This window comes from Mobula birostris, chromosome 24 (genome assembly GCF_030028105.1).
Source record: "Mobula birostris isolate sMobBir1 chromosome 24, sMobBir1.hap1, whole genome shotgun sequence".
In the NCBI taxonomy this organism is placed as follows: Eukaryota; Metazoa; Chordata; class Chondrichthyes; order Myliobatiformes; family Myliobatidae; genus Mobula; species Mobula birostris.
The window spans coordinates 55,780,041-55,805,631 of NC_092393.1; the positions used below are offsets into that span (position 1 = coordinate 55,780,041).

Consider the following 25,591-nt stretch of genomic DNA (forward strand, 5'->3'; position numbering starts at 1 on the left):
CCTTCCACATCTCCGTATCTTTGTCTTACAAAGAAAATTTCACTGTAATTATTCTATACAACCTTATTAATTCATCCATATGTATGAATATGCAGATGACTAGGGTTGGATTCTGTAAAACTGTTAACGATCGCTGGCAGCCTTTGCCCCCTGATTAAAAATTATCAGCTGCTGCAAAAATTGGCTTATGCCAAGACTCAATCCATTTAAGTAGTTTAAATGCATTAAGGATAACGATCTGTTTCTGGCAAAGGATTTTCAGATGATTATTTATCAGGTCTCTGAAGCAGGGTTTCCAGACTCTGCAGCTGTTTTGTGGATTGTTTGCAAGATTTGAGCCGTGCGAATAAGAGCTATAATTTGGCCGGAATCCACTGGAACCCAGCTGGCGGGGGGGTGGTGGATGTATGTGGAATGGGCAGCTGCAGTGCCCTCTTGTGGTGATCACTGTCTCCCCCGATTATTCTTCCCACTAGCAGAGGGCAGAGTAGACAGAGGAAAGACTAAAACATTTCAGAATCAGGTCTATTATCACTGACATATGCCAGTGATATTAAATCTGATCCTGATAGGTATATATTTAGAATAACATATTTATGTATTTTATATAATTAAATAAGTAGTGCAAAACAGAGCAAAAATTAGTGAGGTAGTGTTCATGAATTCACAGAGCAAAAATTAGTGAGGTAGTGTTCATGAATTCATGGACTATTCAGAATTCTGATGATGGAGGGGAGGAAGCTGTTCCTAAGATGTTGACAGAGTGTCTTCAGGTTCCTGTACTTCCACCCTAATGGTAGTAATGAGAAGAGGGCATGTCCTGGGTGGTGGTGGTGGTGATGGTCGTCAATGATGGATGGTGCTTTTTTGAGGCATCGCCTTTCGAAGATGTCTGTTTTGAAGATGATATTAGGGGATTTTCTGCTGTTGTGTTTTGCCGGGTCTGTTTCTGTGCTCTGTGACTCTAAAATTCCTCAGGCACTTCCCTCTTCTCTGTGTGAATTTCGCCGGTTCTGTGCTGTAACAATAGGCCTTGATGAACCTTAATCAATAGGAAACTAATTTACCTCCTGCCCAATCCCCGCACTCCACACCCTACACACAACAGTCTGGTCAAAAAATATATTCAGTGTGTTTGTTCCGGTGTGTAGAGAATTTATAGAACATAGAACAGTACAGGCCCTTCAGCCCACCACGTTAAACTGACCTTTCTTGAAGGTCAATCCTACCCTTCCCTCCCACGTAACCCTCCATTTTTCTTTCATCTGTGTGCTTATCTAAGAGTCTCTTAAATGTCTTGAATGTACCTGCCTCTACAAAGACACGTGACAGCATGTTCCATGCACCCACCACTTTCTGTGTAAATGAAACATAACCTCTGACGTCCCCTCCTATACTTTCCTCCAATCACTTTAAAATTATGTACTTTGTATTAGCTATTTCCACCCTGGGAAAATTGTGCTGGCTGTCCAATCTATCTATGCCTCTTTTCGTCTTGTGACCTCTATCAAGCCATCTCTCATCTCTTTTGCTTCAAAGGGAAAAGCCCTCACTTGCTCAATTCATCCTCATAAGACATGCTCTCTAACCCAGGCAGCATCCTGGTAAATCTCCTCTGCACGCTCTCTAAAGCTTCCTATATAATGAGGTGACCAGAGCCGCGCACAATACTCCAAGCGTGGCCTAACCAGGGTTTTATAGAGCAGCAGCTTTACTTTGCAGCTCACCAACTCAGTTCCATGACTAACAGAGGCCAACACGCCATACACCACCTTAACTACCCAGTCAACCTGCCCAGTGACTTTGAGAGATCTATGGACTCCTAATCCAAGACCCCTCTGTTTTTCCACACTGCTAAGAATTCTTATATTAACCCTGTGCTCTGCCTTCAAATTCAACCTTCAGAAGTGAATTACTTCACACTCTTTTCCCCTATTGAACTCCTATTCCCCTATAGAAATTAGTTGTAGACCCATATTTTATTGCAGTAGGGTAACTTATGGCTCGTTATTTAGATTTGCCCATAGATAAGTACATTTTAAAAACTCATTGGCAAGAGAAAATCTGCAGATGCTGGAAATCTGAGCAACAGACATAAAATGCTGGAGGAACTCAGCAGGGCAGGCAGCATCTATGGAAAAGAGTACAGTTGGGCCGAGACCCTTCAGCAGGACTGGAGAGAAAAAAATGAGGAGTAGAGTTAGAAGGTTGCAGAGGGAGTAAGAAACACAAGGTGATAGGTGAAACCGGGAGGGGGAGGGGTGAAGTAAAGAGCTAGGAAGTTAATTGGTGAAAGAGATACAGGGTTGGAGAAGGGGAAGTCTGATAGGAGAGGACAGAAGGCACCTCCCCCTTTTCTTTCCTCCATGGCCTTCTGTCCTCTCCTATTAGTTCCCCCTTCTTCAGCCTTGTATCTCTCTCACCAATCAACTTCCCAGCTCTTTACTTTGCCCCCTTCCCAGTTTCACCTATCACCTCGTGTTTCTTCCTCCCCTCTCCCCCCCATCTTCTAACTCTGACTACTCATCTGTTTTTCTCCAGTCCTGCTGAAGGGTCTTGGCCCAAAATGTCAGCTACACTCCTTTCCATGGATGCTGCCTGGCCTGCTGAGTTCCTCCAGCATTTTGTGTGTGTGTGTGTGTGTGTGTGTGTGTGTGTGTGTGTGTGTGTGTGTGTGTGTGTGGTTGCTTAAAAACTCACTGTACTGGACTGCCACCACAACTCCCAAAGTCAGAGATCAAAATTCTCCAGTAACTCCTGCCTTTAACTCAAAGTTCCCCAACAAATGCCTTTAATTAAAAAAAGTAAGAGATAATTTTTTGCACACACTCAGTAGCTTAATTGCAAACAGATTTAACATTCACAGAGAGCACTAGCACTGAAGTAGTCAGCAGAGTCAAGAACACCCGAAGTCAGATCTCCGTTCTGGCCCCGTACACTGCATGTGAAGATGTCTTTTTGTTACATTACCATTAATTACTTCGCAATTCTTTTTCTCCACCAGAGAAAGACCTATGACTCTTACAGGAGGGAGGTAGGTATTGTGGTTTGTACGTTGGTTCATTTCCAGGGAGGGCAATTTCCTGTAAAATTCAGACGGGAGTACAGATTGTTGTGGTTTATTTAATCCAAAATAGAATTAAAGGAAATTTATGTGACTGGAGGCCATTCAGCCCATCACACCTGTGTCTGTTGGGAACAAATCCTGGTTTTCTGGTTTATGGGTCTGTACCCCTGTCTCTCCAAGCACACAGCTAGCTATGTGTGAAAGTGGTGAGTGTTCTTACCTCTCTACCTTTTCAGACATCCAGCTCCCTTGGAGTGAGGGCATTTCCATCATCTCCCCTCCAATCCTTCCGTACACCGCGTTACTCATGTTTTGAACTCTGTGGTAAGGGAAAGAAGTCCTCCAAAAGTAGACTGCCCACCCCTCAGTGGAGTCCTCCCTCAACTTCACTGTTCCCTCTGTGGTGTGCGGCTGCGCAGTGACTGAAATGCTCCCGTGCACGTAGCCTTTGTTGCCGCGTGGCTTGCGTTTTCTTTTACATAAAGTGCCACACAGGTTTTAGGCTGTGTAAAATTTTCCCGCTCAGAGCAGTGGTTGGTCTGTGCAGCTGTAAAAAATAAAATTGGAGGGAATGTTGCTCAACTTCCCTTGTTGCAAAGTCGAAAGGCCCTTTCCTGTAGTCTAGAACCAGATGGTACAGTCCCAGAATAGAAGGACGTCCCTTTAGAACAGAGATGAGGAGGAGTTTCTTTAGCCAGATGGTGGCGAATCTGTGGAATTCATTGCCAGAGACGATCGTGGAGGCCAAGTCATCGGGTGTTGTTAAAGTGAAAGCTGATAGGTTCTTGATTAGTCAGGGCATCAAATGTTACAAGGGAAGGAGAATGGGGTTGAGAGAGATAGTAAATCAGTCACGATAGAATGGTGGAGCAGACTAGATGGGCTGAATGGCCTAATTCTGATCCTATGCCATATGGTCTGATGGGAAGTTCCCAGCCTTTCAAGTCTGGCCTCATGGTCTGTGTCCACCAATATCTCTGTAGATCTGCTACATACCCTCTCTAATTAGGTTTCTCCTGTAAAATGGTGAGTAGGCCTGTAGCCAGCACTCAAGCCTAACTGGTGATGTATGATGCTGCATCACCTCCCTGTTCTTGCGTTCAACCCAATGCCTTCACTAACAAAGGAAAATATTCCCTTCCCTGTAGCTTCCTTCTTTACCTTTAAGGATCCCTGGACTTTCAATCTGACTCCCTTATCTTGTCTCTCCACACCACTTGGTATTCTCCCATTTAATGGGGTTCCTTCGCAAACACACCACCTCACGCTCCTCTCGATTAAATTCCACTTGTTACTTTCCTATCCCACTCACCTGGCCATCTAAATCCCCCTGAAAATAAAAACAATAACAGCAGATGCTATAAATCTGAAATAAAAGCCAAAAACACCGGAACCACTATTCAGGCGAGGCAGCATCTGTGGAAAGAGAAACGGATTTCACAAGGTCCCAGACTTAAAGCATTATGCTGTTTCTTTCCCCACAGATGCTGAGTGTCTCCAGCATTTAATTTCAGCTTCCTGCAGTCCAAACCTCCCTCCCCCCCCCGTGAATCACAGAGAATTGTTATACCCTCAGCAAACCTCGTCACTGACTTAGATATAAACCATTCCAGAAAGGGGAGACTGAGTATTGAGGCTTCCATTTACAGCCACTGAGCCAATTCTGGTCCAATTTGCCACTCTCCAAGGGATTTCACTTTATTGACTGACTTGTATATGGTAGCTGGTCTAAAGTTTTGCCTAAATCTACATAGAGGTAGACTTTACATCTGTGTAGACTTTAGCAAAGCTTTTGAGAACTACACCACCGCCCGCCCCCGTTGACCCTCCCTGTTATCTTGGTTTTGTCAGACACAGCCTTCCCTTGTCCAGTCTGTGTTGAATGTCCCTGGTTAATCCACCCCTTTTTATACTGTCCATCTTCATTGGTTGCAATAGTTTTCACACCACTGAAGTTAACAAGCCAGTAATTAATTGATTTAGTCTTTTTAACCAATCGTACCATGTTAGCTGTCTGCCAATCTGCTAGCTTCGCTCCTGTGGTCAGGAAGGGTTAATTGTGACGGATAGAGGCTCCTACCTTTGGACACTTATTTACTTTCTAAGACGATTAACCCCTTCATGAGTCCTCTGTTGCTGTCCCTGCCTAGCTCCAGCCTCCACACATTTCCTCCCGTGAGGACTGCATTGATAACAGCCCATCTCTTCCTAAAAGCTGGCAGTCTATTTCAGTGGTGCCAAGTTTGTAGTGTCTGGATTGTGAAACTGGATTCAAGTCGAGTCTCTTCTCCGGTGCACCAGTACGTTGAGGTTCGAGTGCAATGAGAAACATGTTGCAGCGGCATCACAGGGACAGAGTTTCAGGCCACACATGCTGGGTTTGACCTGCTGTCAGGAATTAGTTCAGAAACGCTTTTAGACGAAAGATATTTGACACATATACAGGTACTTCGAAATGCATGTGCAGGGAGCAGCCCGCAAGCGCCGTCATGCTTCTGGCGCCAAAATAGCTCGGCCACCACTCACTAACCGTAATCCATATGTCTTTTGGAATGTGGGAGAGACCCAGCCGGTCACGGGGAGAGCGTACAAACAACAGCGGAATTGAACTTGGGTCACTGTCGCTGTAGATATAGGCATCCGTTAGTCTCATGAGACCACGGATTTGCGTCTTGGAAGGTTTTCAGGGCGCAGACCTGGGCAAGGTTGTACGGAAGACCGGCAGTTGCCCATGCTGCAAGTCTCCCCTCTCCATGCCACCGATGTTGTCCAAGGGAAGGGCATTCGGACCCATACAGCTTGGCACCAGTGTCATTGCAGAGCAACGTGTGGTTAAGTGCCTTGCTCAAGGACACACACACTGCCTCAGCTGAGGCTCGAACTAGTGACCTTCAGATCACTAGACCGACGCCTTAACCACTTCGCCACGTGCCAACACTAAGTAGTGTCACACTAACCGCTACGCTATCGCCCTGCCTATAGTTTAAGTAATAATCATAATAATACTTTATTGATCCTGAGTGAGAAATTCTTTTGTTACATCAGCAACATTTAAAAACACTCTTAGCAGTGTGCAAACATAACTAATAATAAAAACTGAATAGTAATAGTGTTAAAATAAAAAAATAGCGTACCGATGTACAATAATAATGTATGGAATAAATATACATTAATATAATGTATGGGATAATAATGTATGGAATAATAAAGCAGAGACTATTGTACTATGATGTGTGTTCTCCAGTCACACAGAGATGAACTGTTGTATATGTTGTATAAATCCCTGAGTTTGTAGCATTATGGAACAATCCTTATGGGAACTGTTGTTTCTCTGTGTTAGATCATGTACTATCAACAAGCGCTGGTGAGGTCCAGAGTGAAGTCCTCCGTCTCACTGGGAGGGTAAGTACCTGCTTCACTTGGGAGAGGTGTTAAGCTGCTGCTGTTTCCTTCGACTCCTCACTGTTTGCAGGTCTGCTCAGGAAGTTGAAGCAACGCTGGTGGTCTGGAGTCTTAGGAGAGACTGGGCAGGTGGGGGTTCAGTCCTGTGGAGTGAAGGAGGCTGAGGGGTGACCTCGCAGAGGCTTATACAATCGTGAGGGGCATCGAGAGGGTGGACTGTTAATGTCTATTTCCCATGTTAGGATGGGTTCCGAGGTAAGAGGGGAAAGGTTTAAAGGGGATCTGAGGACAGCTTGTTCGCGCAGTGGTTTGTGTGTACGTGGACTAAGCTGCCACTGGAGGGGTAGGGGGAGGTACAGGTGTAATGTTCAGACAGGTTCATGGATAGGAAAGTTTTAGAGCTAGAACCCCCAGCCTAGGGTCCACAGACCCCCTCGGCTAATAGTAGGAGTCCATGGCACAAAGAAGTGTGGGAACCCCTGGCTGAGACAAACACAGGCAAATAGGACTCTTTAGATACACACCTTGGTCAGCATAGATGGTTGGGGCAGAAGGGCCTGTTTCTGTACTGTATCACCCCATGACTGCACCTACATTAGATGAGCCAGAGTGTAAGGGAGTGAGTGCACAGACGGGTGTCGTGAGGTGCCACCACTGGTGAGATAGTGTGACTGCAATGTGACTGTTTACGTAGGAAATACTCTTTGGAAGTCTGGTTGATCGCCAAGCTTGGCAAAACATTTGCAGATGTTTCTGCTCTTATTGAGAAGCCATCATCAGTGCACAGTTGAGGGTGTTGTCTCCTCAGAATACCAACCCTGGAGGAGTATATAAACTGGCATTCTGAGCGACAACACCCTCAATGGCGCACTGATGATTGCTTCTCAGTTAGAGCCAAAACATCTGCAAACATTTTGCCAAGCTTGGTGATTAACCAAATAGCCAGCCTGAGCTACCAATATTCCACAATATTTCAAAAGGAAATACTCTTTACAAATCAGGATGTGCGAAGTTATATTGTCATAGTTGTAGTCATACTTTATTGATCCGGAGGGAAATTTGGTTTCGTTACAGTTGCACCAACCAAGAACAGAGTATAAATATAGCCATATAAAACCATAAATAATTAAATAATAATATGTAAATTATGCCAGTAAATTATGAAATAAGTCCAGGACCAGCCTATTGGCTCAGGGTGTCTGACCCTCCAAGGGAGGAGTTGTAAAGTTTGATGGCCACAGGCAGGAATGACTTCCTATGACGCTCAGTGTTGCATCTCGGTGGAATAAGTCTCTGGCTGAATGTACTCCTGTGCCCAACCAGTCCATTATGTAGTGGATGGGAGACATTGTCCAAGATGGCATGCAACTTGGACAGCATCCTCTTTTCAGGCACCACCGTCAGAGAGTCCAGTTCCATCCCCACAACATCACTGGCCTTATGAATGAGTAAAATTACGTAACATTACGAATTGCGTAAAATTAGTAAGAATGCACAGGAAATATGTAGATGTGATATATTTCATCTTGGTATATATTATATACATTAGTTTAACATTCAGTGGAAGGTACAGCACTTACTTTGACGTGCAATAATTTTATGGTCTGAGTTGTACTGTGGCAAGGATTAATACTGTTACTGTTCCTCCTTCCCTCAGGATTTTGAAATATTGTGAGCAATATTTCACCCACGACCCCATAATGTCAGGGTGCCTTCCCAGCAACCCCTGGATTACTGATGATACGATGATCTGGGAACTCAACACCCCGATGTAAGTAGTTATCAGAATCAGGTTTATTATCACCAGTATGTGTTGTGAGATTTGTTAACTTAGCAGCAGCAGTTCAATGCAATACATAATCTAGAATAAATAAATGAATTACAGTACATGTATATTGAATAGATTAAAAATCATGCACAAACAGAAATAATATATATTTAAAAAAGTGAAGTAGTGTTCACGGATTCAATGTCCATTTAGGAAACAGATGGCATAGGGGAAGAAGCTGGTCCTGAATCGCTGAGTGTGTGCCTACAGGCTTCTGTACCTCCTCCCTGATGGTATCACTGAGAAAAGGGCATGCCCTGGGTGATGGGGGTCCTTAATGATGGACGCTGCCTTTCTGAGACACTGCTCCCTGAAGTGTATTAGCTCACTTCCTACGGCTGGAGGCCGGCAGGAATTGTTGGGGCTTGCGGCTCGTCTCAGGCCTGTTTGTTGTCCCTCCGCAGGGTGGAGAACCCGACCAGGCTGCGGGTGGAGAGGTGGACGTTCAGCTTCCGCGAGCTGATGAGGGACCCCAGGGGCCGGCAGAACTTCGAGCTCTTCCTCAAGAAGGAATTCAGCGGTACGTACGCGCAGCTCGGTTAAATTCGGTTAAAGGAGCGAGGAGGAGAGATATGGCAGGGTGTCTCAGACCAAAACGCTAACTGTTTATTCCCTTCCATAGATGCTGACCTGCTGAGATCCCCAGCATTGTGTGTGTGTTACTCAAGATCTCTAGCATCTGCAGAATCTCTTGTATTTATAATTTGTGGTCAGCTTTGTAGAACATAGAACAGCACAGTACAGGCCCTTTGGCCCACGATGTTGTGCTGACTTTTTAACCTACTCGAAGATCAGTTTAACCCTTCCCTCCCACATAGGCCTCCTATTTTTCTTTCATCCATATGGCTGTCTTAATTACATCCCTAATATATCTGCCTCTACCATTACCGCTGGCAGTGTATTCCACTCACCTATCATTCACCCTATAAAGAAAAACTTAGCTTATGTGGGGGGATTGGGGAGAGTCTTTGGAGACTAGGGTAGAATCGGCTGTAGTGTAGGAGTGGTCTTGACTGCTCTGTGCTCCCTTATAGCAATGTCCTGAATCAGTCCCATCCCCTCCTTTGTTTATTAGTTCTATACCGTGTCGTATGACCTGGGCGATCGTGGTCTTCCTATGACCAGGATTGTTCTTGGCAAATTTTTCTACAGAAGTGGTTTGTCACTGCCACCTTCTGGGCAGTGTCTTTACAAGACAGGAGACCCCAGCCATTATCAATACTCTTCAGAGATTGTCTGCTTGGCGTCAGTGGTCGCATAACCAGGATTTGTGATATGCACCAGCTGCTCGTATGACCATCCATCACCTGAGCCCATGGCTTCATGTCACCCTGATCGGGGGCTAAGCAGGTGCTACAAGGGTGACCTGCAGGCTAGTGGAGGGAAGGAGCACCTTACACCTCCTTTGGGAGAGACGTAGCTCCACCCCGCCACCCAACAACCACTCCTTATTTCCACATAATTATAGTCTCACACGCCATCAGCTCCCAATCTGGTTCTTTTGTCACTGACCGACACCAGGGCCTACCTGCACGACTTTGGGGAGTGTGAGGAAGCCAGAACATCAAGGAGAAACCCACCTGTTCTCAGGGAAAACATGCAAATTCCACACAGACAACGGTGGAGATCAGGATCGATCCCGGGTCACTGGAGCTGTGGTATCAATACCACTCTGTCCCTGTAATATACTGTGAGGCCAGGCCCAGTCTGTCAATCATACTGCAGCATTCACTGAGGCCGGGCCCGGTCTTCCAGTCATACTAGAGCATACACTGAGGCCAGTCCTGGTCTGCCAATCATACTACAGCATTCACTGAGGCCAGGTCTGGACTGCCAATCATGCTGTAGCATACACTGAGGCCAGTCCTGGTCTGCCAATCACACCGCAGCATTCACTGAGGCCAGGCTCGGTCTTCCAATCATACTACAGCATACACTGAGGCCAGGCAGCATACACTAAGGCCAGGCCCAGAGACTTGTTTCTGTGCCAGTTATTGTATTTAGTGCAATATTTAAAAAAAATTATTTAGCCTTACAGCGCGGTAACAGGCCCTTCCGCCCAATTACGCCCCTGTGACTGATTAACCTATGTACATCTTCGGACTGTGGGAGGAAACAGGAGCACTGGGAGGAAACCCACTTGGTCACAGGCAGAACGTACAAACTCCTTACAAGAGTGGCAGAATTGAACCCGGACTGCTGACGCTGTAACAGTGTTACCCTAACCGCTACACGATAGTGCCGCCCTTTTGAAATGTTTGCAAATACGGCGTATTTCCCACATTATAGAGGGGTGGCATTTCTAGGCAACTGCCTGTATCGTGATCTCTTTCTAACAGGAATCCTTGACAAAATTAGTTGCTTCTTTAATATTTTGTGTTTATTAACTAAATTTATTTATTTACTTATTGTGAACAGCCCTTTGAGCTGCACCTCCCAGCAAGCCCCAATTTAACCCAAGCACAGTCGTGAGACAACTTACAATGACCAATTAACCTACCAACCGCTACATCACGTAAATTCTACAAGGGTGAATTTTTTTTTGCATAACTCAGATTTTTTTCAAATTCAAATTCCGTAAGAGTGAATTTCCGCTAGCCCAACTGCTGTAACTCAGTGCGATTCCATTTCCTCTAAACTGCTAATTGTGCTGGTGGTTCAGAGTTTGCCGAATGTGAATTGACAAGCTTTTACATCACAGGAGAGAATCTGGCCTTCTGGGAGGCTTGCGAAGACTTGAAGTACGGGGAGCAGTCAAAGGTCAAGGAGAAGGCCGAGGAGATCTACAAGTGAGTTGGCATGAAGATCCCACAACAACTGCACCATGTGACTCTAAGGGCCAGTTTCTGTGTTGTACAGCTCGATCGCTCTTTGACAAACACATTGATTCAATACGAAAAGTGAGTTATGGAACAGGAGCACGATAAGAGCTGATTGTCCTGTAAAATAAACTAGACATCTGCGTCTCATACCTCCAACAACAGCTGTAAGGTCCAAGCTGATGTGTGAGTGGCAGCGGATGCTCAAGGCTGGGGAAGCTATGCTGACAATAACAGAAGAGGAAGGGCAGCTTTGGACAGTCTCACTGGCACCTCGTCCTCTCCCCATCCTCTCACTAAGGCAAATGCAATGTTAGCATTCATTCCCCCAGTGACTAGAATATAGAAGTAAGGATGTAATGTTGAGGCTTTATAAAGCACTGGTCTGACTACAACTGAAATATTGCAAGCCGTATTGGGCCCCTTATCTAAGAATGGATGTGCTGGCATTGGAGAGGGTCCAGAGACAGTTCACGAGAGTTATCCTGGGAATGAAAGGGTTAATTTTTGAGGAGCGCTTGATGGCTGTCGGCCTGTACTCACTGGAGTTTAGAAAGTTGCGGAGAGATCCCAATGAAACCTATTGAATATTGAAAGGCCTAGATCTAGTGCATGTGCAGAGGATGTGTCCAATAGTGGGGTAGCCGAGGGAACAGCCTTGGAATAGATGGACATCAGTTTAGAACAGAAAGGAGAAGGAATTTCTCCAGGTAGAAGGTAGTGAATCTGTGGAATTAATTGCCACAGACGGCTGTGGAGGCCAAGTCACTGGGTATATTTAAAGCCCAGGTTGATAGGTTCTTGATTAGTAAGGGTGTCAAAAGATACAGGGAGAGGGATAATAAATCAGCCCTGATGGAATGGTGGAGGAGATCCAATGGGTCAAGTGGCCTAATTCTGCTCCTATGTCTTATTGCTATCTCTCCTTTGGATTCAGGACCTTCCTGGCACAGGGAGCAAGACGCTGGATAAACATTGATGGCAGGACCATGGAGATCACGGTGAAGGGTCTGCAAAACCCTCATCGCTACGTGCTGGATGCTGCCCAAACTCACATCTACATGCTGATGAAAAAGGTTGGTCCCTGCCTCTTCCACAGCCTTTCAGTTCTGTGTACCTCATCCTCATGCTTGAGCGAGCTTTGGCTTTCCCCTTTGTAGTGAAGGACGATGAGAGGTAACTTGAGAGGGGTTCTTCACTGGAATTCAGAAGAATGAGGGGCGACCCCATTGAAATCTATCAAATGTTGAAAGGCTTTGATAGAGTGGATATGGAGGAATGTTTCCTATTGTGGAGGAATCTAAGATCAGAGAACACAGCCTCAAAATAGAAGGTCGTCCTTTTAGAATGGAGACGAAGAGGAATTTCTTTAGCTAGAGAGTGATAAATCTGTGGAATTCATTGCTGCAGGTAGCTGTGGAGGCTGTCATTGGGCATATTTAAGGCAGAGGTTGGTAGATAGTCAAGGTTAATCAAGTCTTGATTAGTCAAGGCAAGAAGAGATACAGGGAGAAGGCAGGAGATTTGGGACTAAGTGGAAAATTGGATCAGCCATGATGAAATGGCGGAGCAGCTTGAAGAGCCAACTGGCCTAATTCTGCTCCTACAGCTTAAGGGCTTAGGTATACAAGATGATAAGATGGTGTAGTTAGAATGGACAGCCAGCGACCTTTTTTCCCAGTGTGGAAATGGCTAATATGAGGGGGCATGGGTTTAAGGTGCATGGGTGTGGGGGGGGAGGGGATGTCAGAAGTAAGTTTTTTACACAGAGAGTGGTGGGTGCGTGGAACCCACCCAAGGGTGGTGGTATTTAAGAGACTCAGATAAGCACATGGATTATAGGAAAATGGAGAGCTGTGTAGGATGAAAGGGTTAGATTCACCATGGGCTGAGGGGTCTGTATGGTCCGGTGGTGTTCCATGTTCTATGCCGTATCACACACTGGAGATCTTTACACTGTTCTCTTCACCTTACAAACTACTTCATTACAGCTTTGCCCGTCATTGTCCGTCTGCACTGCAGCTTCTCTGATAAAAGATAAAGATACAGAGAGTGATGGGTACCAGCAGTGGCAGTAGAGGCAGAAGAAGCTCTTGGACAGGCACATGGATGATAGGAAAATGGAGGGCTATGTGGGAAGGAAGAGTCAGATTGATCTGAGAGAAGGTTGGCACAACATTGTGGGCCGAAGGGCCTGTACTGTGCTATAAAGCTTGAAGGGAAGTAACTGTTCTTGAACCTGGTGGTGCATCAGGTTGGGGTTGATGGTAGGTGTGAGAAGATGGCATGGTCTGGATGGTGAGGATAGATTTTACATTCTTGAGGCAGTGCCTCCTACAGATACTACCGATGGTGGGAAGCTATGTGCCCGTGGCGGATTGGATGTGTTCACTACCCTCTGCAGCTTAATGTTCCTGCATTTTCTACCGGACCATGATGAAACCAGTCAGGATACTTTCAACAGTACGGCCGTAGAAGTTTGTTAAAGAGTGTATGGTGACACTCCTCCTAAACTTGCTAAAGAATAGAAATAAGCACAATTTCTCAGCAATGGGACCGTCAAGGTGCTAATTGTACAGGAAGTAATGACTATTAGGGAAAGAAATCCAATGTCCTTCCTGTCTTGGGCGATGTGATCCAGATCCAGGGGCAATATCCTGCTGCCATCAGGAAAATGGTACAAGAGCCTCAGGACTCGCACCAGCAGGTTCAGGAACAGTATTACCCCTCTTGAACCAAAGGGGATAACTTCACTCAACTTCACTTGCCCCATCACTGAAATGTTCCCCCAACCACTGGGCTCCCTTTCAAGGACTCTTCATCTCATGTTCTCGATATTTATTTATTTATTATTAATAGTTTGGATTTTTTTCTCTTTTTGTACTGTATTGGTACAGTTGTTTCTCTTGTGAGCAGTTTTTCATTGAACCCATTGTGTTTGTATTTACTGTGAATGCCCACAAGACAATGAATCTCAGGGTTGTATATGGTGACATAGATTTACTTTGATAAGTTTACTTTGAACTTTTGAACATTCTTGATGTTCTACCCCCCTTTGGGAAGGCCCAGCCAGCCATTCGTTTGGCTCAGCACTGCCACTCGGGGAAGGACATTAAACACTGGCCTTGCCTGCTGTGCCCAATCATGCAAATGAAGAAATGAAACTTGTTTATGCAGGAACACACACAAAATACTGGAGTAACTGCCTGCTCTGGTCGTCTCGGCTTGGAAGGACGTAGAAGCTTCAGAGAGGGTAGGGAGGAGATTTACCAAGATGCTGCCTGGGTTAGAGAGCATTGTCTTATGAGAAAAGGTTGAGCGAGCTTGGGCTTTTCTCTTTGGAGAGAGGGAGGGTAAGAGGTGATTTGATAGACGTGTACAAGATGATAAGAGGCACAGATTGAATGGACAGCCGGAGACTTTTTCCCAGGGCAGAAATGGCTAGTACGAGAGGGCATAATTTTAAACTGTTTGGAGGAAAGTATAGAGGGATGTCAGAGGTAGGATTTTTTTTTACACAGGTGGGTGGGTGAGTGGCAGGTACATTTAAGAAACCCTTAGATATGCAACTGGATAAAAGAAAAATGGAAGCCTATGGGGGAGGGAAGGGTTAGGTTGATCTTGGAGTAGGTTAACAGGTTGGCACAACATCTTGGGCCAAGTCACTTGTACTGTGCTGTAATGTCCTATGAATTCATCAAGTCAGGCAGCATCTTTGGAAAGTAACAAACAATCGGCATTTCGGGCTAAGACCCTTTATCAGGACTGGAAAGGAAGCGCCTTGGCCTGAGATGTGATCATTCATTCCCCTCCATAGATGCTGCCTGACCTGCTGAGTTTTCTCTGACATTTTGTGTGTGTTGCTCCGGATTTCCGGCATCTGTAGAACCTCCTGTGTCTATCTGTCGAAGAATTTACCCTGATTTATCGTATTTTACTGTGAAAGAATTTTATCGACAACTTTGACAGACTTTACTCCGTCAGGCAACAGAAATAAAGATCTCTGTATAAAGTTAACCCTTTAATAGGTGACCCCGGGGAGCCATTGCCTTACGACTCCACCAATATCAGGTTACATATTAAATTTATACAGTAAATTTTGGGCAATAGCCAACGGCTAATCATACTTGGTCAGAGATTTCAAGAAGTGCTTGTTAGGTATCAGCAAGCTTACCAGTGTTCCCACAGACTACACAAAATTAGAACTGCATGCCTACACTCAGTTCCTCTATTAGACAATCTTGGACAAAGGTTAACAATACCCCATCACTGGCTTGATCTATTTCTAGCTAGGCAGTGCTTGCATCTTATCTGTCAATCTCATGACCCAAGTCTTCAGCAATACCTAGCTGGTCAAGCTTGACAACAAAACTTCATTCAAAATTTAATTTTCCTCTTAGTTTTCTTCCACGCTATCATTTATGCGGCTGCTGGGTAAGTCCTGTAGCTCCTTGTTACCCATTCCCATCACTTTTTCTTCAGTGTTTGATGGCTCTGGGTCTGTACTCACTGGAGTTTAGAAGAAAATGCTTACTCTATACATGCTTACTGTAATTCAGTTCTTTTCCTTTGGATTATCATGTATTTAATTGTACAGCTGCTGCAAAGTTAATTAATTTTGCGACATATGCCAGTGATATTAAACCTGATTCTGATGGGTTCTTGATTAGTAACGGTCTCAATGGTTACGGGCAAATGGGATTGAGAGGGATAATAAACCAGCCATGTTCAAATGGCAAAGCAGACTCGATGGGCTGAATGGCCTAATTCTGCTCCTATGTCTTACGATCTTATGTTCCTGGCAGGATTCATACCCACGTTTCTTGAAGTCCCCCATTTACAAGGAGACACAAAATAAGGCATTGGTTCCTGAGGAGACCAAGCAGAAGAGGTGAGTGCTGCTCTGTCCCCTCTGTTCCTCAGAGAGAAGTGGGGGTGGGTGGGGGTCGGACGGCAGTACAGTGTGTCTCCGTAATCTCAGCCCGTGGCCCAAAGCACGGGTGCGAATTTGAATAGTTACGGGAAGCCCCCAGGGTTCTACTCCTGAGAACTGCTGATAAACTGGGTATTTGGTAAATCCAAAATGAAGGACTGTGTGCAGCAGATGGTCAGAGGAACTGTGGTGACAGGAGAGGAGCAGGTGCGGGAAGATCGATCTCCTGCCATCCTCACTAACTCATTAATCGAGTCTGCTCGGCTTGACCCAGCCCCAGATTACAGTCACAGAGAACTGAAACAGGCCCTTCAGCCCGTCTAGTCTGTGGCAAACTATTATGCTACCTAGCCCCTGGAACCTAGGGCCTAGATTTTTGTGGCTTGCGAGAGAGGGCACATGGAAGTGCCCCATTCCCACCCCGCAGAAGGTGAGTGTAAGAGACAGCAGATCCTTCCCCTCCTCCTCTCCACCGCTCTCCCAAACGCTTGGCCGTAAAGCAGGTGCTCTCACCCAGGAAGGACCTGGATTGCTTAAGGGCTGAAGTGCAAGTCTGGTTACTGGTTGTGTACTGTGGGAAGAGTCAGGAAGGTTATCAGAGCTTGCAGCAGAACTTGGACCAGCTGGAAGACTGGCAGATGGAACTTAATGCAGACCAGTGTGAGGTGTCGCACTCTGGGAGGACCAGCCAGGGTAGGACTTTCACGGTGAGTGGTAGGGCACTGAGGAGTGTAGCATAACAGACGGATCAGGGAATTCAGATCCATCATTCCTTGAAGGTGGCTCGAGACAGACTTTTAACTTTAATTCCTTGAAGGTGGTGTCACAAATAGACAAGGCTGTTTTGAAACATGGGCTTTCATAAATCAAAGTATTGAGTTAGGACATTACTGAAGATGTATCAGATGTTGGTGAGGTCTAATTTGGAGTATTGTGTGGTTTGGCTATCTACCTACAGGAAAGTTGTAAATAAGGAGGATAGTGTCCTGGGAGGAACATCCAAATGTTTATTTATTTAGTTAGAGGTATAGCCCTTCTGGCCCAACAATCCCACACCACCCAGTTACACCTACTAACGTCTACGGAATGTGGGAGGAAACCCACGCGGTCATGGGGAGAATGTACAAACACTTTACACACAGCGATGTCCTTCCACTGCCCTTGTTCATCATCCCCACAGACTCAGTCATCCAGCCCTTTGCTTATGGGAGTGGGGGGCAGGCGGGGGGAACGCCCTACATCCTCACAGGCTGCTTGTGTGGGATCTTCCTGTGCACACATCAGCCATCACGTTATGTCATCGGGCAGTAGAAACGGAAGAATAAAACACTGCAGGTGGCGGAGATCGGAAATGAAATCAGAAAGTGCCAGGGGTACTCAGCAGGTCGGGCGGCACCTGTAGAAAGAGAAACACTGACATCAGTAGGAACAGATGGGCTGTTTCATTTCTGAGGGGTTTGTGAATGCACGGCCAGCAGTCAACATAAAGCTGAAGCTTCGGAGGGAGGTTCTGTGGCTGAGGAGTGGAGAGGGAATGTGAGAGATTGCAAATGTGAGAGGGTTTGTCCTCATCCCACACATTCAGTTCTCTAACCAACAGGTTCCTCATAATGTTAACAGGAGTGTGTTACCTGTCAGGAGAGGTTGGACAAGTTTGTATTGCTTTCGAGGCTGAGGGGGAGACCTGACAGGACTGTGAGAGGCAAAGACATGGTGGGCAGTCAGCCGCTTTTCCCCAGGGGAGATGTGTCAGATACCAGGGGGCAGAGGTTTGGGGTGAGAGAGGGGAAAGATTATTTATTTTGTGGACTTTCGGCCCACTGAGCCCATGCCGTCCACTCACACCCGTGTGACCATGAATATCAAAATGTGCAGTGAAATGTGTCGTTCGCATCAAATCAGTGGGGTGTTTCTAGGGGCAGTCCGAAAGTGTCACCACGCTTCCAGTCTCAGCATAGCATGCCCACAACTTACTAACCCGAACCCGTACGTCTTTGGACTGTGGGAGGAAACCAGGGCACCCGGAGGAAACCCACGTGGTCACGGGGAGTATGTACAAGCAGCAGCAGAACTGAACGCGGGTTGCTGGCGCTGTAACGGTGTTGCGCTAACTGGCCGCTACTCTACCGCGCCTCCCCGTTCTTTGACGGGGGTGTGTGAGGCTAGTTGTTTTCAGAGGGTGGTGGGGGCCTGGAAGTCACTGTGAGGGATGGGGCCAGAAGCAGATACGAGTAGGAGTGTGTTAGACAGACATGTGAACAGGAGGCACACGGGTGTGTGCAGGCAGGTAGGGTGCGATTAATTTGGCACATTGAACGGCACGGGTTCCCTGTGCTTTCCCGCATTCCGTGTCCTCTTTTGCTGCTTCAGTCCCTCCTCCCACAGCCCTGGTGTAGGGGAACCAGGGAGTTGCTGCGATATAAACAGAAAGTTCCCAACCGGACGGGCAGTGCCCGTGGGGAGAGAAACAGAGTTAACCTTTCGGGTTACCGAACTGCCATCAGAGCCGTGACCCTGGTCCGGTTCACCCCTTCCTCACCTCCCCCTCTATAAGTGCTGTCTGACATGCTTCACACTTCCAATATTTATTTACGTGGTGAGATACATTACAGAACAGGCCCTTCTGGCCCTTTGAGCCACGATACCCAGCAATCCCCCAATTTAATCCTAGCCTAATCACATGACAATTTACAATGACCAATTAACCTATCAACCGGTACGTCTTCGGACCGTGGGAGGAAACTGGGGCACCCGGAGGAAACCCATGCAGTCACGGGGAGAACGTACTAACTTCTTACAGGCAGTGGCGGGAATTGAACCGGGGAATTGGGGGCAACCATGATGCATCTCTGCTGCCTTCTCGGGTTTTATTTCAGGGTTTCCAGCATCTGCGGTATTCTAGTGTAATCTTGGATCTTGCTAGAGACGGGGTGAAGGGTGTTATGCTTTTATGCTCGGGGAGAGGGATTGTGGAGGGTGTGGGAGGTGGGTTAAAGATCCACTTCCTTGCCGCCCGGATGCCGCTATCTCCCCTCGCCCATCCCTCCACCGCCCTCTCTCAGGCTTGTGTCTCCTCGCTTTGCAGCAACTTCCCCTTCATGAGGAGGCAGCGGCGCTCGAGCCCCAGCCCCGTGGTCCTGAGGCAGCTGGAGGAGGAGGCGAGGGCGCGGGCAGCGGCCAGCACCAAGGTGGTTGATATCACGCAGGTGATGAGCAAGTTAGACCGCAGGCACCAACTGAAACAAGAACCTCCCCGACCAGGGGCTCAGTAAAGCACTCCGAGTAAACTGGGGTGGGGGGGTGCAGTCCGTAAATTACGTCTGATCCTTCCAGGGTGAGTTTAGGGACCACAGGAATGATACAAGTTCAAACCTTCCAAAGTGGCCGAGTTCAAAGATGGAGTTCATCAGAGGCATGGACAGTCAGAGCCCTTCTCGCCAGGGCAGAGATGCCAAATGCTCGAGGGCAGAGGTTAAAGGTGAAAGGGCAAGAGAGGAGGTAATGAGGCCATTTGTTTACACAGAGGGTGATGAAACCCTGGAACTTGCTACCAGAGGAGGTGGAAGCAGATTACTATAGCACAGTACAAGCCCTTCAGCCCATGTCGTTGTGTTGACCTCTGACATCAATCTAACCCCTGTCGCACGTCTCTCCATTTTTCTATCATCCATGTGTCTATCTAAGAGTCTCTTAAGTGTCTCTAATGTGCCTGCTTCTACCACCACCCTGGTAGTGAGATCCACACATCCACCACTCCCTGTGTAAAAAAAACAACAACTACCTCTGGCATCCCTGCTATATTTTCCTCCAGGCACCTTCGATACACGACAGCCTCTTCCCTCCTTTCTGTGCCACGCCCTGGCCAGGGAGGGCTGGGCAACCTAGAGCTGCACTGAGTATCTTCCAAAACAAGGGGCAGAAGACCAGCTCCTGTGGACATGGGGTGGGATGGGGGGGTGGGGAAGGGGGTTCCAACTCTGCCTTCCATCCTAGATAGAGTGGACGTGCAGAAGAAGTTTCCAATAATGGGGGAGTTAAGGACCAGAGGGCACAACCTCAGTATACAAGGATGAGATCTGAACAGAGATGAGGAGGGCCTTCTTTAGCCAGAGGGTGCAGAACCTATGGAATTCATTGCAATGGAGGCCAGGTCATTGGGTATATTTAAAGTTGGAGGTTGGTAGATTCTTGACTAGTAAGAGTGGCAAAGGATATGGAGAATGGGGTTGAGAGGGATAATAAATCAGCCATGATAGAATGGCAAAGCAGACTCGATGGGCTGAATGGTCTAATTCTGCTCCTGTGCCTCATGGTCCAGGCTCTCATCTCCAGCTCCATCCTCTTGCTCTACCACCCCTCTAGGAAGCATGAAGGATGGGGTTCGGGCAACATTTATAGTCAAGCAGCACAGAAACAGGCCATTCAGCCCAACTCATCCATACTGACCAAGATGTCTTTCAAGCATTGATACTGTCCCTGCCTCAACCATTTCCTCTGGCAGCTCATTACATCTACTCACCTCCCTCTGCGTGAAGAAGTTGCTCCTCACATCGGTGATGTGTAAGGACTCAGTTATCCAAACACCCATAGGTACTGAATTCAACAATACATTCATGTTTGGACTGATGAAAGCCCACTATCCCGTAACCCAAAACTCCATCCCACACCCCTGTTCCCCACACAACCATCTCCCCAACACACCACAGCCCCATATCTTTGACATTGTGCACAATCTAACCCCAGCTGTCCTCTCCTCCACCAACCCCCATCCTTGCCCCCATCCCCAGTGTCTTGACTTCCCTCATGGTCAGATTCAGATTGATTTATCACCTGTACGTGGAAACAACTAGGAAATGCTTTGTTTGCATTAACAGCAAATGCAACCCAAGGGTGTGCTGGGGGCAGCCCGCAAGTGTCACCATATATTCCAGCACGTCCACCTTGTTCTGCAGAACAACCCAACAAAACAAGACAACAGCTAAACAAACCCCTCTGCCACCCACCACCCACTCACACACACACACACACACACACACACACACACACACACACACAGTCAGGCCGCCTCCAGGCCTCTAGTCCTTGTCCCTGGATTCTCAGACTCGCAGCCACTGGACGTCCAACTTCCAATCCCTGGCCTGGACTCGAACTTCGGGTCTCTACCTCAGAGCCCACCGGTCCTGGATGCAATAAACCACCTAAAACCCTACAACGCCTATGCAAGTTGAAAGCTCCAATGCGGAGGAGTAGCATTAATCCGAGATTTTAAAAAAATGAAGCTGCTGCCAACATCCAGGGCTCGTCCCCCTCTGATACTCTCAGCCTGGGACAGACGTAGGAATTCACCTCCCCCACCCCATTCGAGGTGCTCGGCCCAGTAGCACTTCCATTGTGTTCGGCTCTGAAAGAGTCTTTGCGAGATGCGTAGAATTTCCCCACACATCGTAGATGTCAGTTTCCATGACGATCAATATTCACTGAAGGGAAAATTAAACTTTAGGATGGCCGAGCAATCTACAGAGAGGCGAATGTGCTAATAGAAATGAACGGTATACAAGTTAGAAAACCCGTCGGCTGTATGTGGAACCATGAATCTGAGTAGTAACGAGGGGACATAGTATGATATAGAGATAGTCGTGAAGTTGTATGCATTGTGGCATGTAGGCAGAATACAGATAGTTAACCGTGAGCTTTGTATAAAGGTGACATATTATGCTCTTGGGAACTATTAATGTGTAATGCACAGATAGTTGAAAGATTAATTTTACTTGTCACATCTACGTCAAAACACGCATCATTTACATCAAATCAAATCAGCGAGGATTGTGCTGGGGGCCGCCCACAAGCGTCATCGTGCTTCTGGGGCCAACGTGCCGTGCTCACAACCCAATAACCACGGCAGCGTAGCGGTAGGCGCGATGCTATTGTGGCTCGGGGCGTTTTCGGAGTTCAATTCCGGCGCCATTCTGTAAGGAGTCTCCGTGGAATGCCTGGGTTTTCCCCGGATGTTCCGGTTTCCTCCCCCAGTCAAAGACCCACTGGGTAAGTTAATTGGTCATCGTAACTAGTCCCGGGATTAGGTTAGGGTTTAATCGGGGTTGTGGGGTTGCTGGGGCGGCATAGCTCGAAGGGCCGTAGGGGTTTACTCCCGTTGTATCGCTACATAAATTCCCCTAACCCGTACATCTTTGGACTGTGGGAGGAAATCACAGCACCTGAAGGAAACCCATGCAGTCACAGGGAGAACGTACAGACTCCTTACAGACACGGCAAGGTTGACTTTGATCCACTGGCGCCGTAAGGAGATTGCACTAACCCTATGATACAGCAGCCCTAGCACGTAGTGGTGAGTTTTGTATCAGATGAGAGGCAGCTATATATAAGGGTGATTGGGAAAGCGTATATTACACAAAGGTAGCTATATATGGTTGCACACAGGGAGATTATATATAATGGCACAATGATAGGGAGCTGATTATAAGGTGATGTACAGTGTAGTTCAGAAACTAACACTAAGGTCATGCACACTGGTGAGGGAGCTACGTATAAAATGGTCATTGTGATCGAGAAGCTATTTATAAAGTGAATCACAGGTGGTTGAGGACGTATATGACACATGATAAGTTAGAGAATTGTATATAATGCCCAGAGAGTCTTGATCCTGTTGCAGAGAGTGAATTCAAGCAACTACAGTAATAAGTCAGGGTTCCACCTGCACTGTCCGGCATGATGTGCTCTGGCGCCGCGTTCCCGTTATTTGTAAAGTGAGAGAAGTTGCTGCGAGCTCTGGAGCTCAGGATCTGGCAGCTTTAGACCGGTGCCTCTCATTTGCCGTGAGTCTGCCGGTGACAGGTAACCATGCGGCCCGCACAACGGGAGGGAGGGAGGGTGGGGTGAGGTGCGGGTGCGTTCCGAGGCCGCTGGGCTTTGGTTGAGGGCACGGGGTGGGATTCATCACCATGGCGTTCTGGACCACTTTCAGACTTGTTAAAGTCCCAAACCTCCCTCCTTCCCCACTGTTAGAAGTAAATGCACATCCCAGCCGTGAGTGTGAATCTCCCTTTGACTAGTACCCAGCCTGTTGTGACGCTGTCTGTGAAAGTAACCATCTCCTAGTACCATTGGGACGTGTCCATCGTTGCATTGTCACCATACAAACTGCGCCGTGACTGCATTTTAAATTCCACAAATCAGAGCTCCTGTGATCAGTGGATTGTCGGCGCCACTCTCCAGTTCATCTCCATTTAACGAATAAAGTCGTGTTGATCATTGCACATCCACTCTGTGTCTTTTCTGTTGTGTCCGGTGTATGTTTGCATCGTCTGGCGAGCTCGGGCCGACTCCCGGCACTGGTGCTTTTCGTATTACATTGTCCGACGCCAGCCGTGTCCTCCTCTTCACCACATCCATCATGCATCAAGTCATAGAAGACGACAGCGCAGAAACAGGTCCTTCAGCCCACAAACAGATGACTACCACGTGCTGCACACACACACACACACACACACACACACACACACACACAATGCTGGAGGAACTCAGCAGGCAAGGCAGCATCTATAGAAAAGGGTAAACAGTCGACGTTTTGGGCCGAGACCCTTCATCAGAACTGGAAAGGAAGAGGGAAGCGTAAGAAGGTGGGGAGGGGAGGAAAAGTAGTAGGTGGTAGGTGAAACCGGGAGGGGGGGGGGTGAAGTAAAGAGCTGGGAAGTTGATTGGTGAAAGAGATAAAGGGCTGGAGAAGGGGGAATCTGATAGGAGAGGATAGAAGACCATGCAAGAAAGGGAATGGGGAGGAGCACCAGACGGAGGTGATGGGCAGGGAAGGAGAGAAGGTGACAGAGGGAAAAGGGGATGGTGAAAGGCCGGGGGTGGGGGGTGAAATTATCAGGTTAGATGTTTAATAGTCCTCTCAGCCCATCCAGTCCATGCCAAAACTTTGAATGGGTGGTAGGTTTAAGGCACACTAACTCCTGTTGGAACAGCATCTAATATCGGCTATCTCATTGCTCGTCTCCGCACGGCGTCATGTTCTGCTGTCGGCTACAGAGTTCCCACTCCTGACACACTTTGTTAACGTCACTTCAAACTTAAACCACCATTGATAGTGAGGTACAAGCAGCCAGAACCTTACACATTTCATTACCTGTCTGTTTCTCAAGTTCCCTCCGACTCAGATGTTATTATTGTTAACTGTGTTATCGTTTAATTGACAGAGCTCAGTTGCCTCAGGAACCATCCCACTCGGGGCCTCACTGTTGGTCATAGTCATGGCGTATTAGAGCACATAAACAAGCCCTTCAGCCCTTCTAGTATGTACCAACCTGGTCTTTTGCCTAGTCCCATCTGTCTGTACCCAGACCACAGCCTTCCAAACCATGTACTCATCAAAACTTTTCCTAAATTTTACAGTTGAACCCACATCCACCACTTCTGCTGGCAGCTCATACCACCCTCTGAGTGAAGAAGCTCCTCTTCAGGTTCCCCTTAAACATTTCACCTTTCACCCTTAACCTATGACTTCTTATTCTAATTCCACCCAACCTCAGTGGAAGAAGTCTGCTTGCATTTACCCTGTCTATAACCCTCATAATTTAGTATACTTCTGTCCAATCTCCCCTCATTCTCCTACGCTCCAGGGAATAAACTCCTAACCTGTCCAACTTTTCCCTATAATTACAAAGTCCTTGTAATTTTTCTCTGTACTCTTTCAATACTATTGCTATCTTTCCTGCAGGTAGGTCCTCAAATGCCCTCAAACATTTAAGAGAAATTTGGACAGATACACTCAATTCGAGGGAGAAAAGCCCGCTTGCATTTTCTCTAAACGTACCTCTCATAATTTGTATACCTCTGTCAAATCTCCCCTCACAAAATGAAACAATGAAATTCACGACATATCTCAATAAAAAGGTACTCAACTTCACTCTCCCCACCCTCAACCTCACTCACTTTTCCTCCTCAACCTTCCACACCCTCCCTAATAAAAATGTGGTCATGCAAACTCCACACAGTCAGCATCAGAGATCAGGATCCAACCCAAGTCCTTGAAGCTGTGAAGTAACGGCTCTCCCAGCGGTGTTACCCGTGGTCTCTGAGCATTTTCCAGGGTGAAGCAAAGCAAACTGAATCGTTGCTGGAATTGAAAGCTTTGCAACTCGCTGTCATGAATGACCAAAGGGTAAAACCTCAGAAGACCTCATGTTGCCACACGACCTCCCTTGTCCAAACCTCCTGGAACACACCTCAACAACCCCGCCCCCAGGCACCTGCTCTCAACCTTCCCTCCTTTTATCTGCTGCCTCTCGACTGCTCCACTTCTCTGTAACCTGACCTCTGAAATTCACCTCCTCCTCCACCTTCCTCACCCTCCCTCTTCAACCTCCCACACTCCCCTCCCTCCTCAACTTCTCTCAACCTTCCACACCCTCACCCTCCCTCCTCAACTTACCTCACCCTTCCTCCCCAATTTCCCTCAGTCCTTCCTCCTCAACCCTCACCCTACTTCAACCTCCCTCACTCCTCCCTCCTCAACTTCACTG

At 47.1% G+C, this 25,591-nt stretch overlaps 1 protein-coding gene across 2 annotated transcripts in view; it reads left to right on the forward strand.

Annotated features, from left to right (window-relative positions):
- The window catches only part of LOC140187166 (regulator of G-protein signaling 9-like), a 93,151-nt gene that overhangs the window by 55,181 nt on the left and 12,379 nt on the right, over positions 1-25,591 (forward strand). The window contains exons 10-17 of one of the 2 annotated variants that reach the window (XM_072242181.1): positions 3,005-3,034; positions 6,408-6,469; positions 8,127-8,240; positions 8,702-8,817; positions 10,999-11,086; positions 12,054-12,192; positions 15,922-16,007; positions 19,135-19,255. In XM_072242181.1, the coding sequence (XP_072098282.1) occupies positions 3,005-3,034; positions 6,408-6,469; positions 8,127-8,240; positions 8,702-8,817; positions 10,999-11,086; positions 12,054-12,192; positions 15,922-16,007; positions 19,135-19,255 (756 nt within the window). Of the gene's footprint in view, positions 1-3,004; positions 3,035-6,407; positions 6,470-8,126; positions 8,241-8,701; positions 8,818-10,998; positions 11,087-12,053; positions 12,193-15,921; positions 16,008-19,134; positions 19,985-25,591 lie in introns of those variants that run through there. The other variant, XM_072242180.1, reaches the window with a different exon arrangement.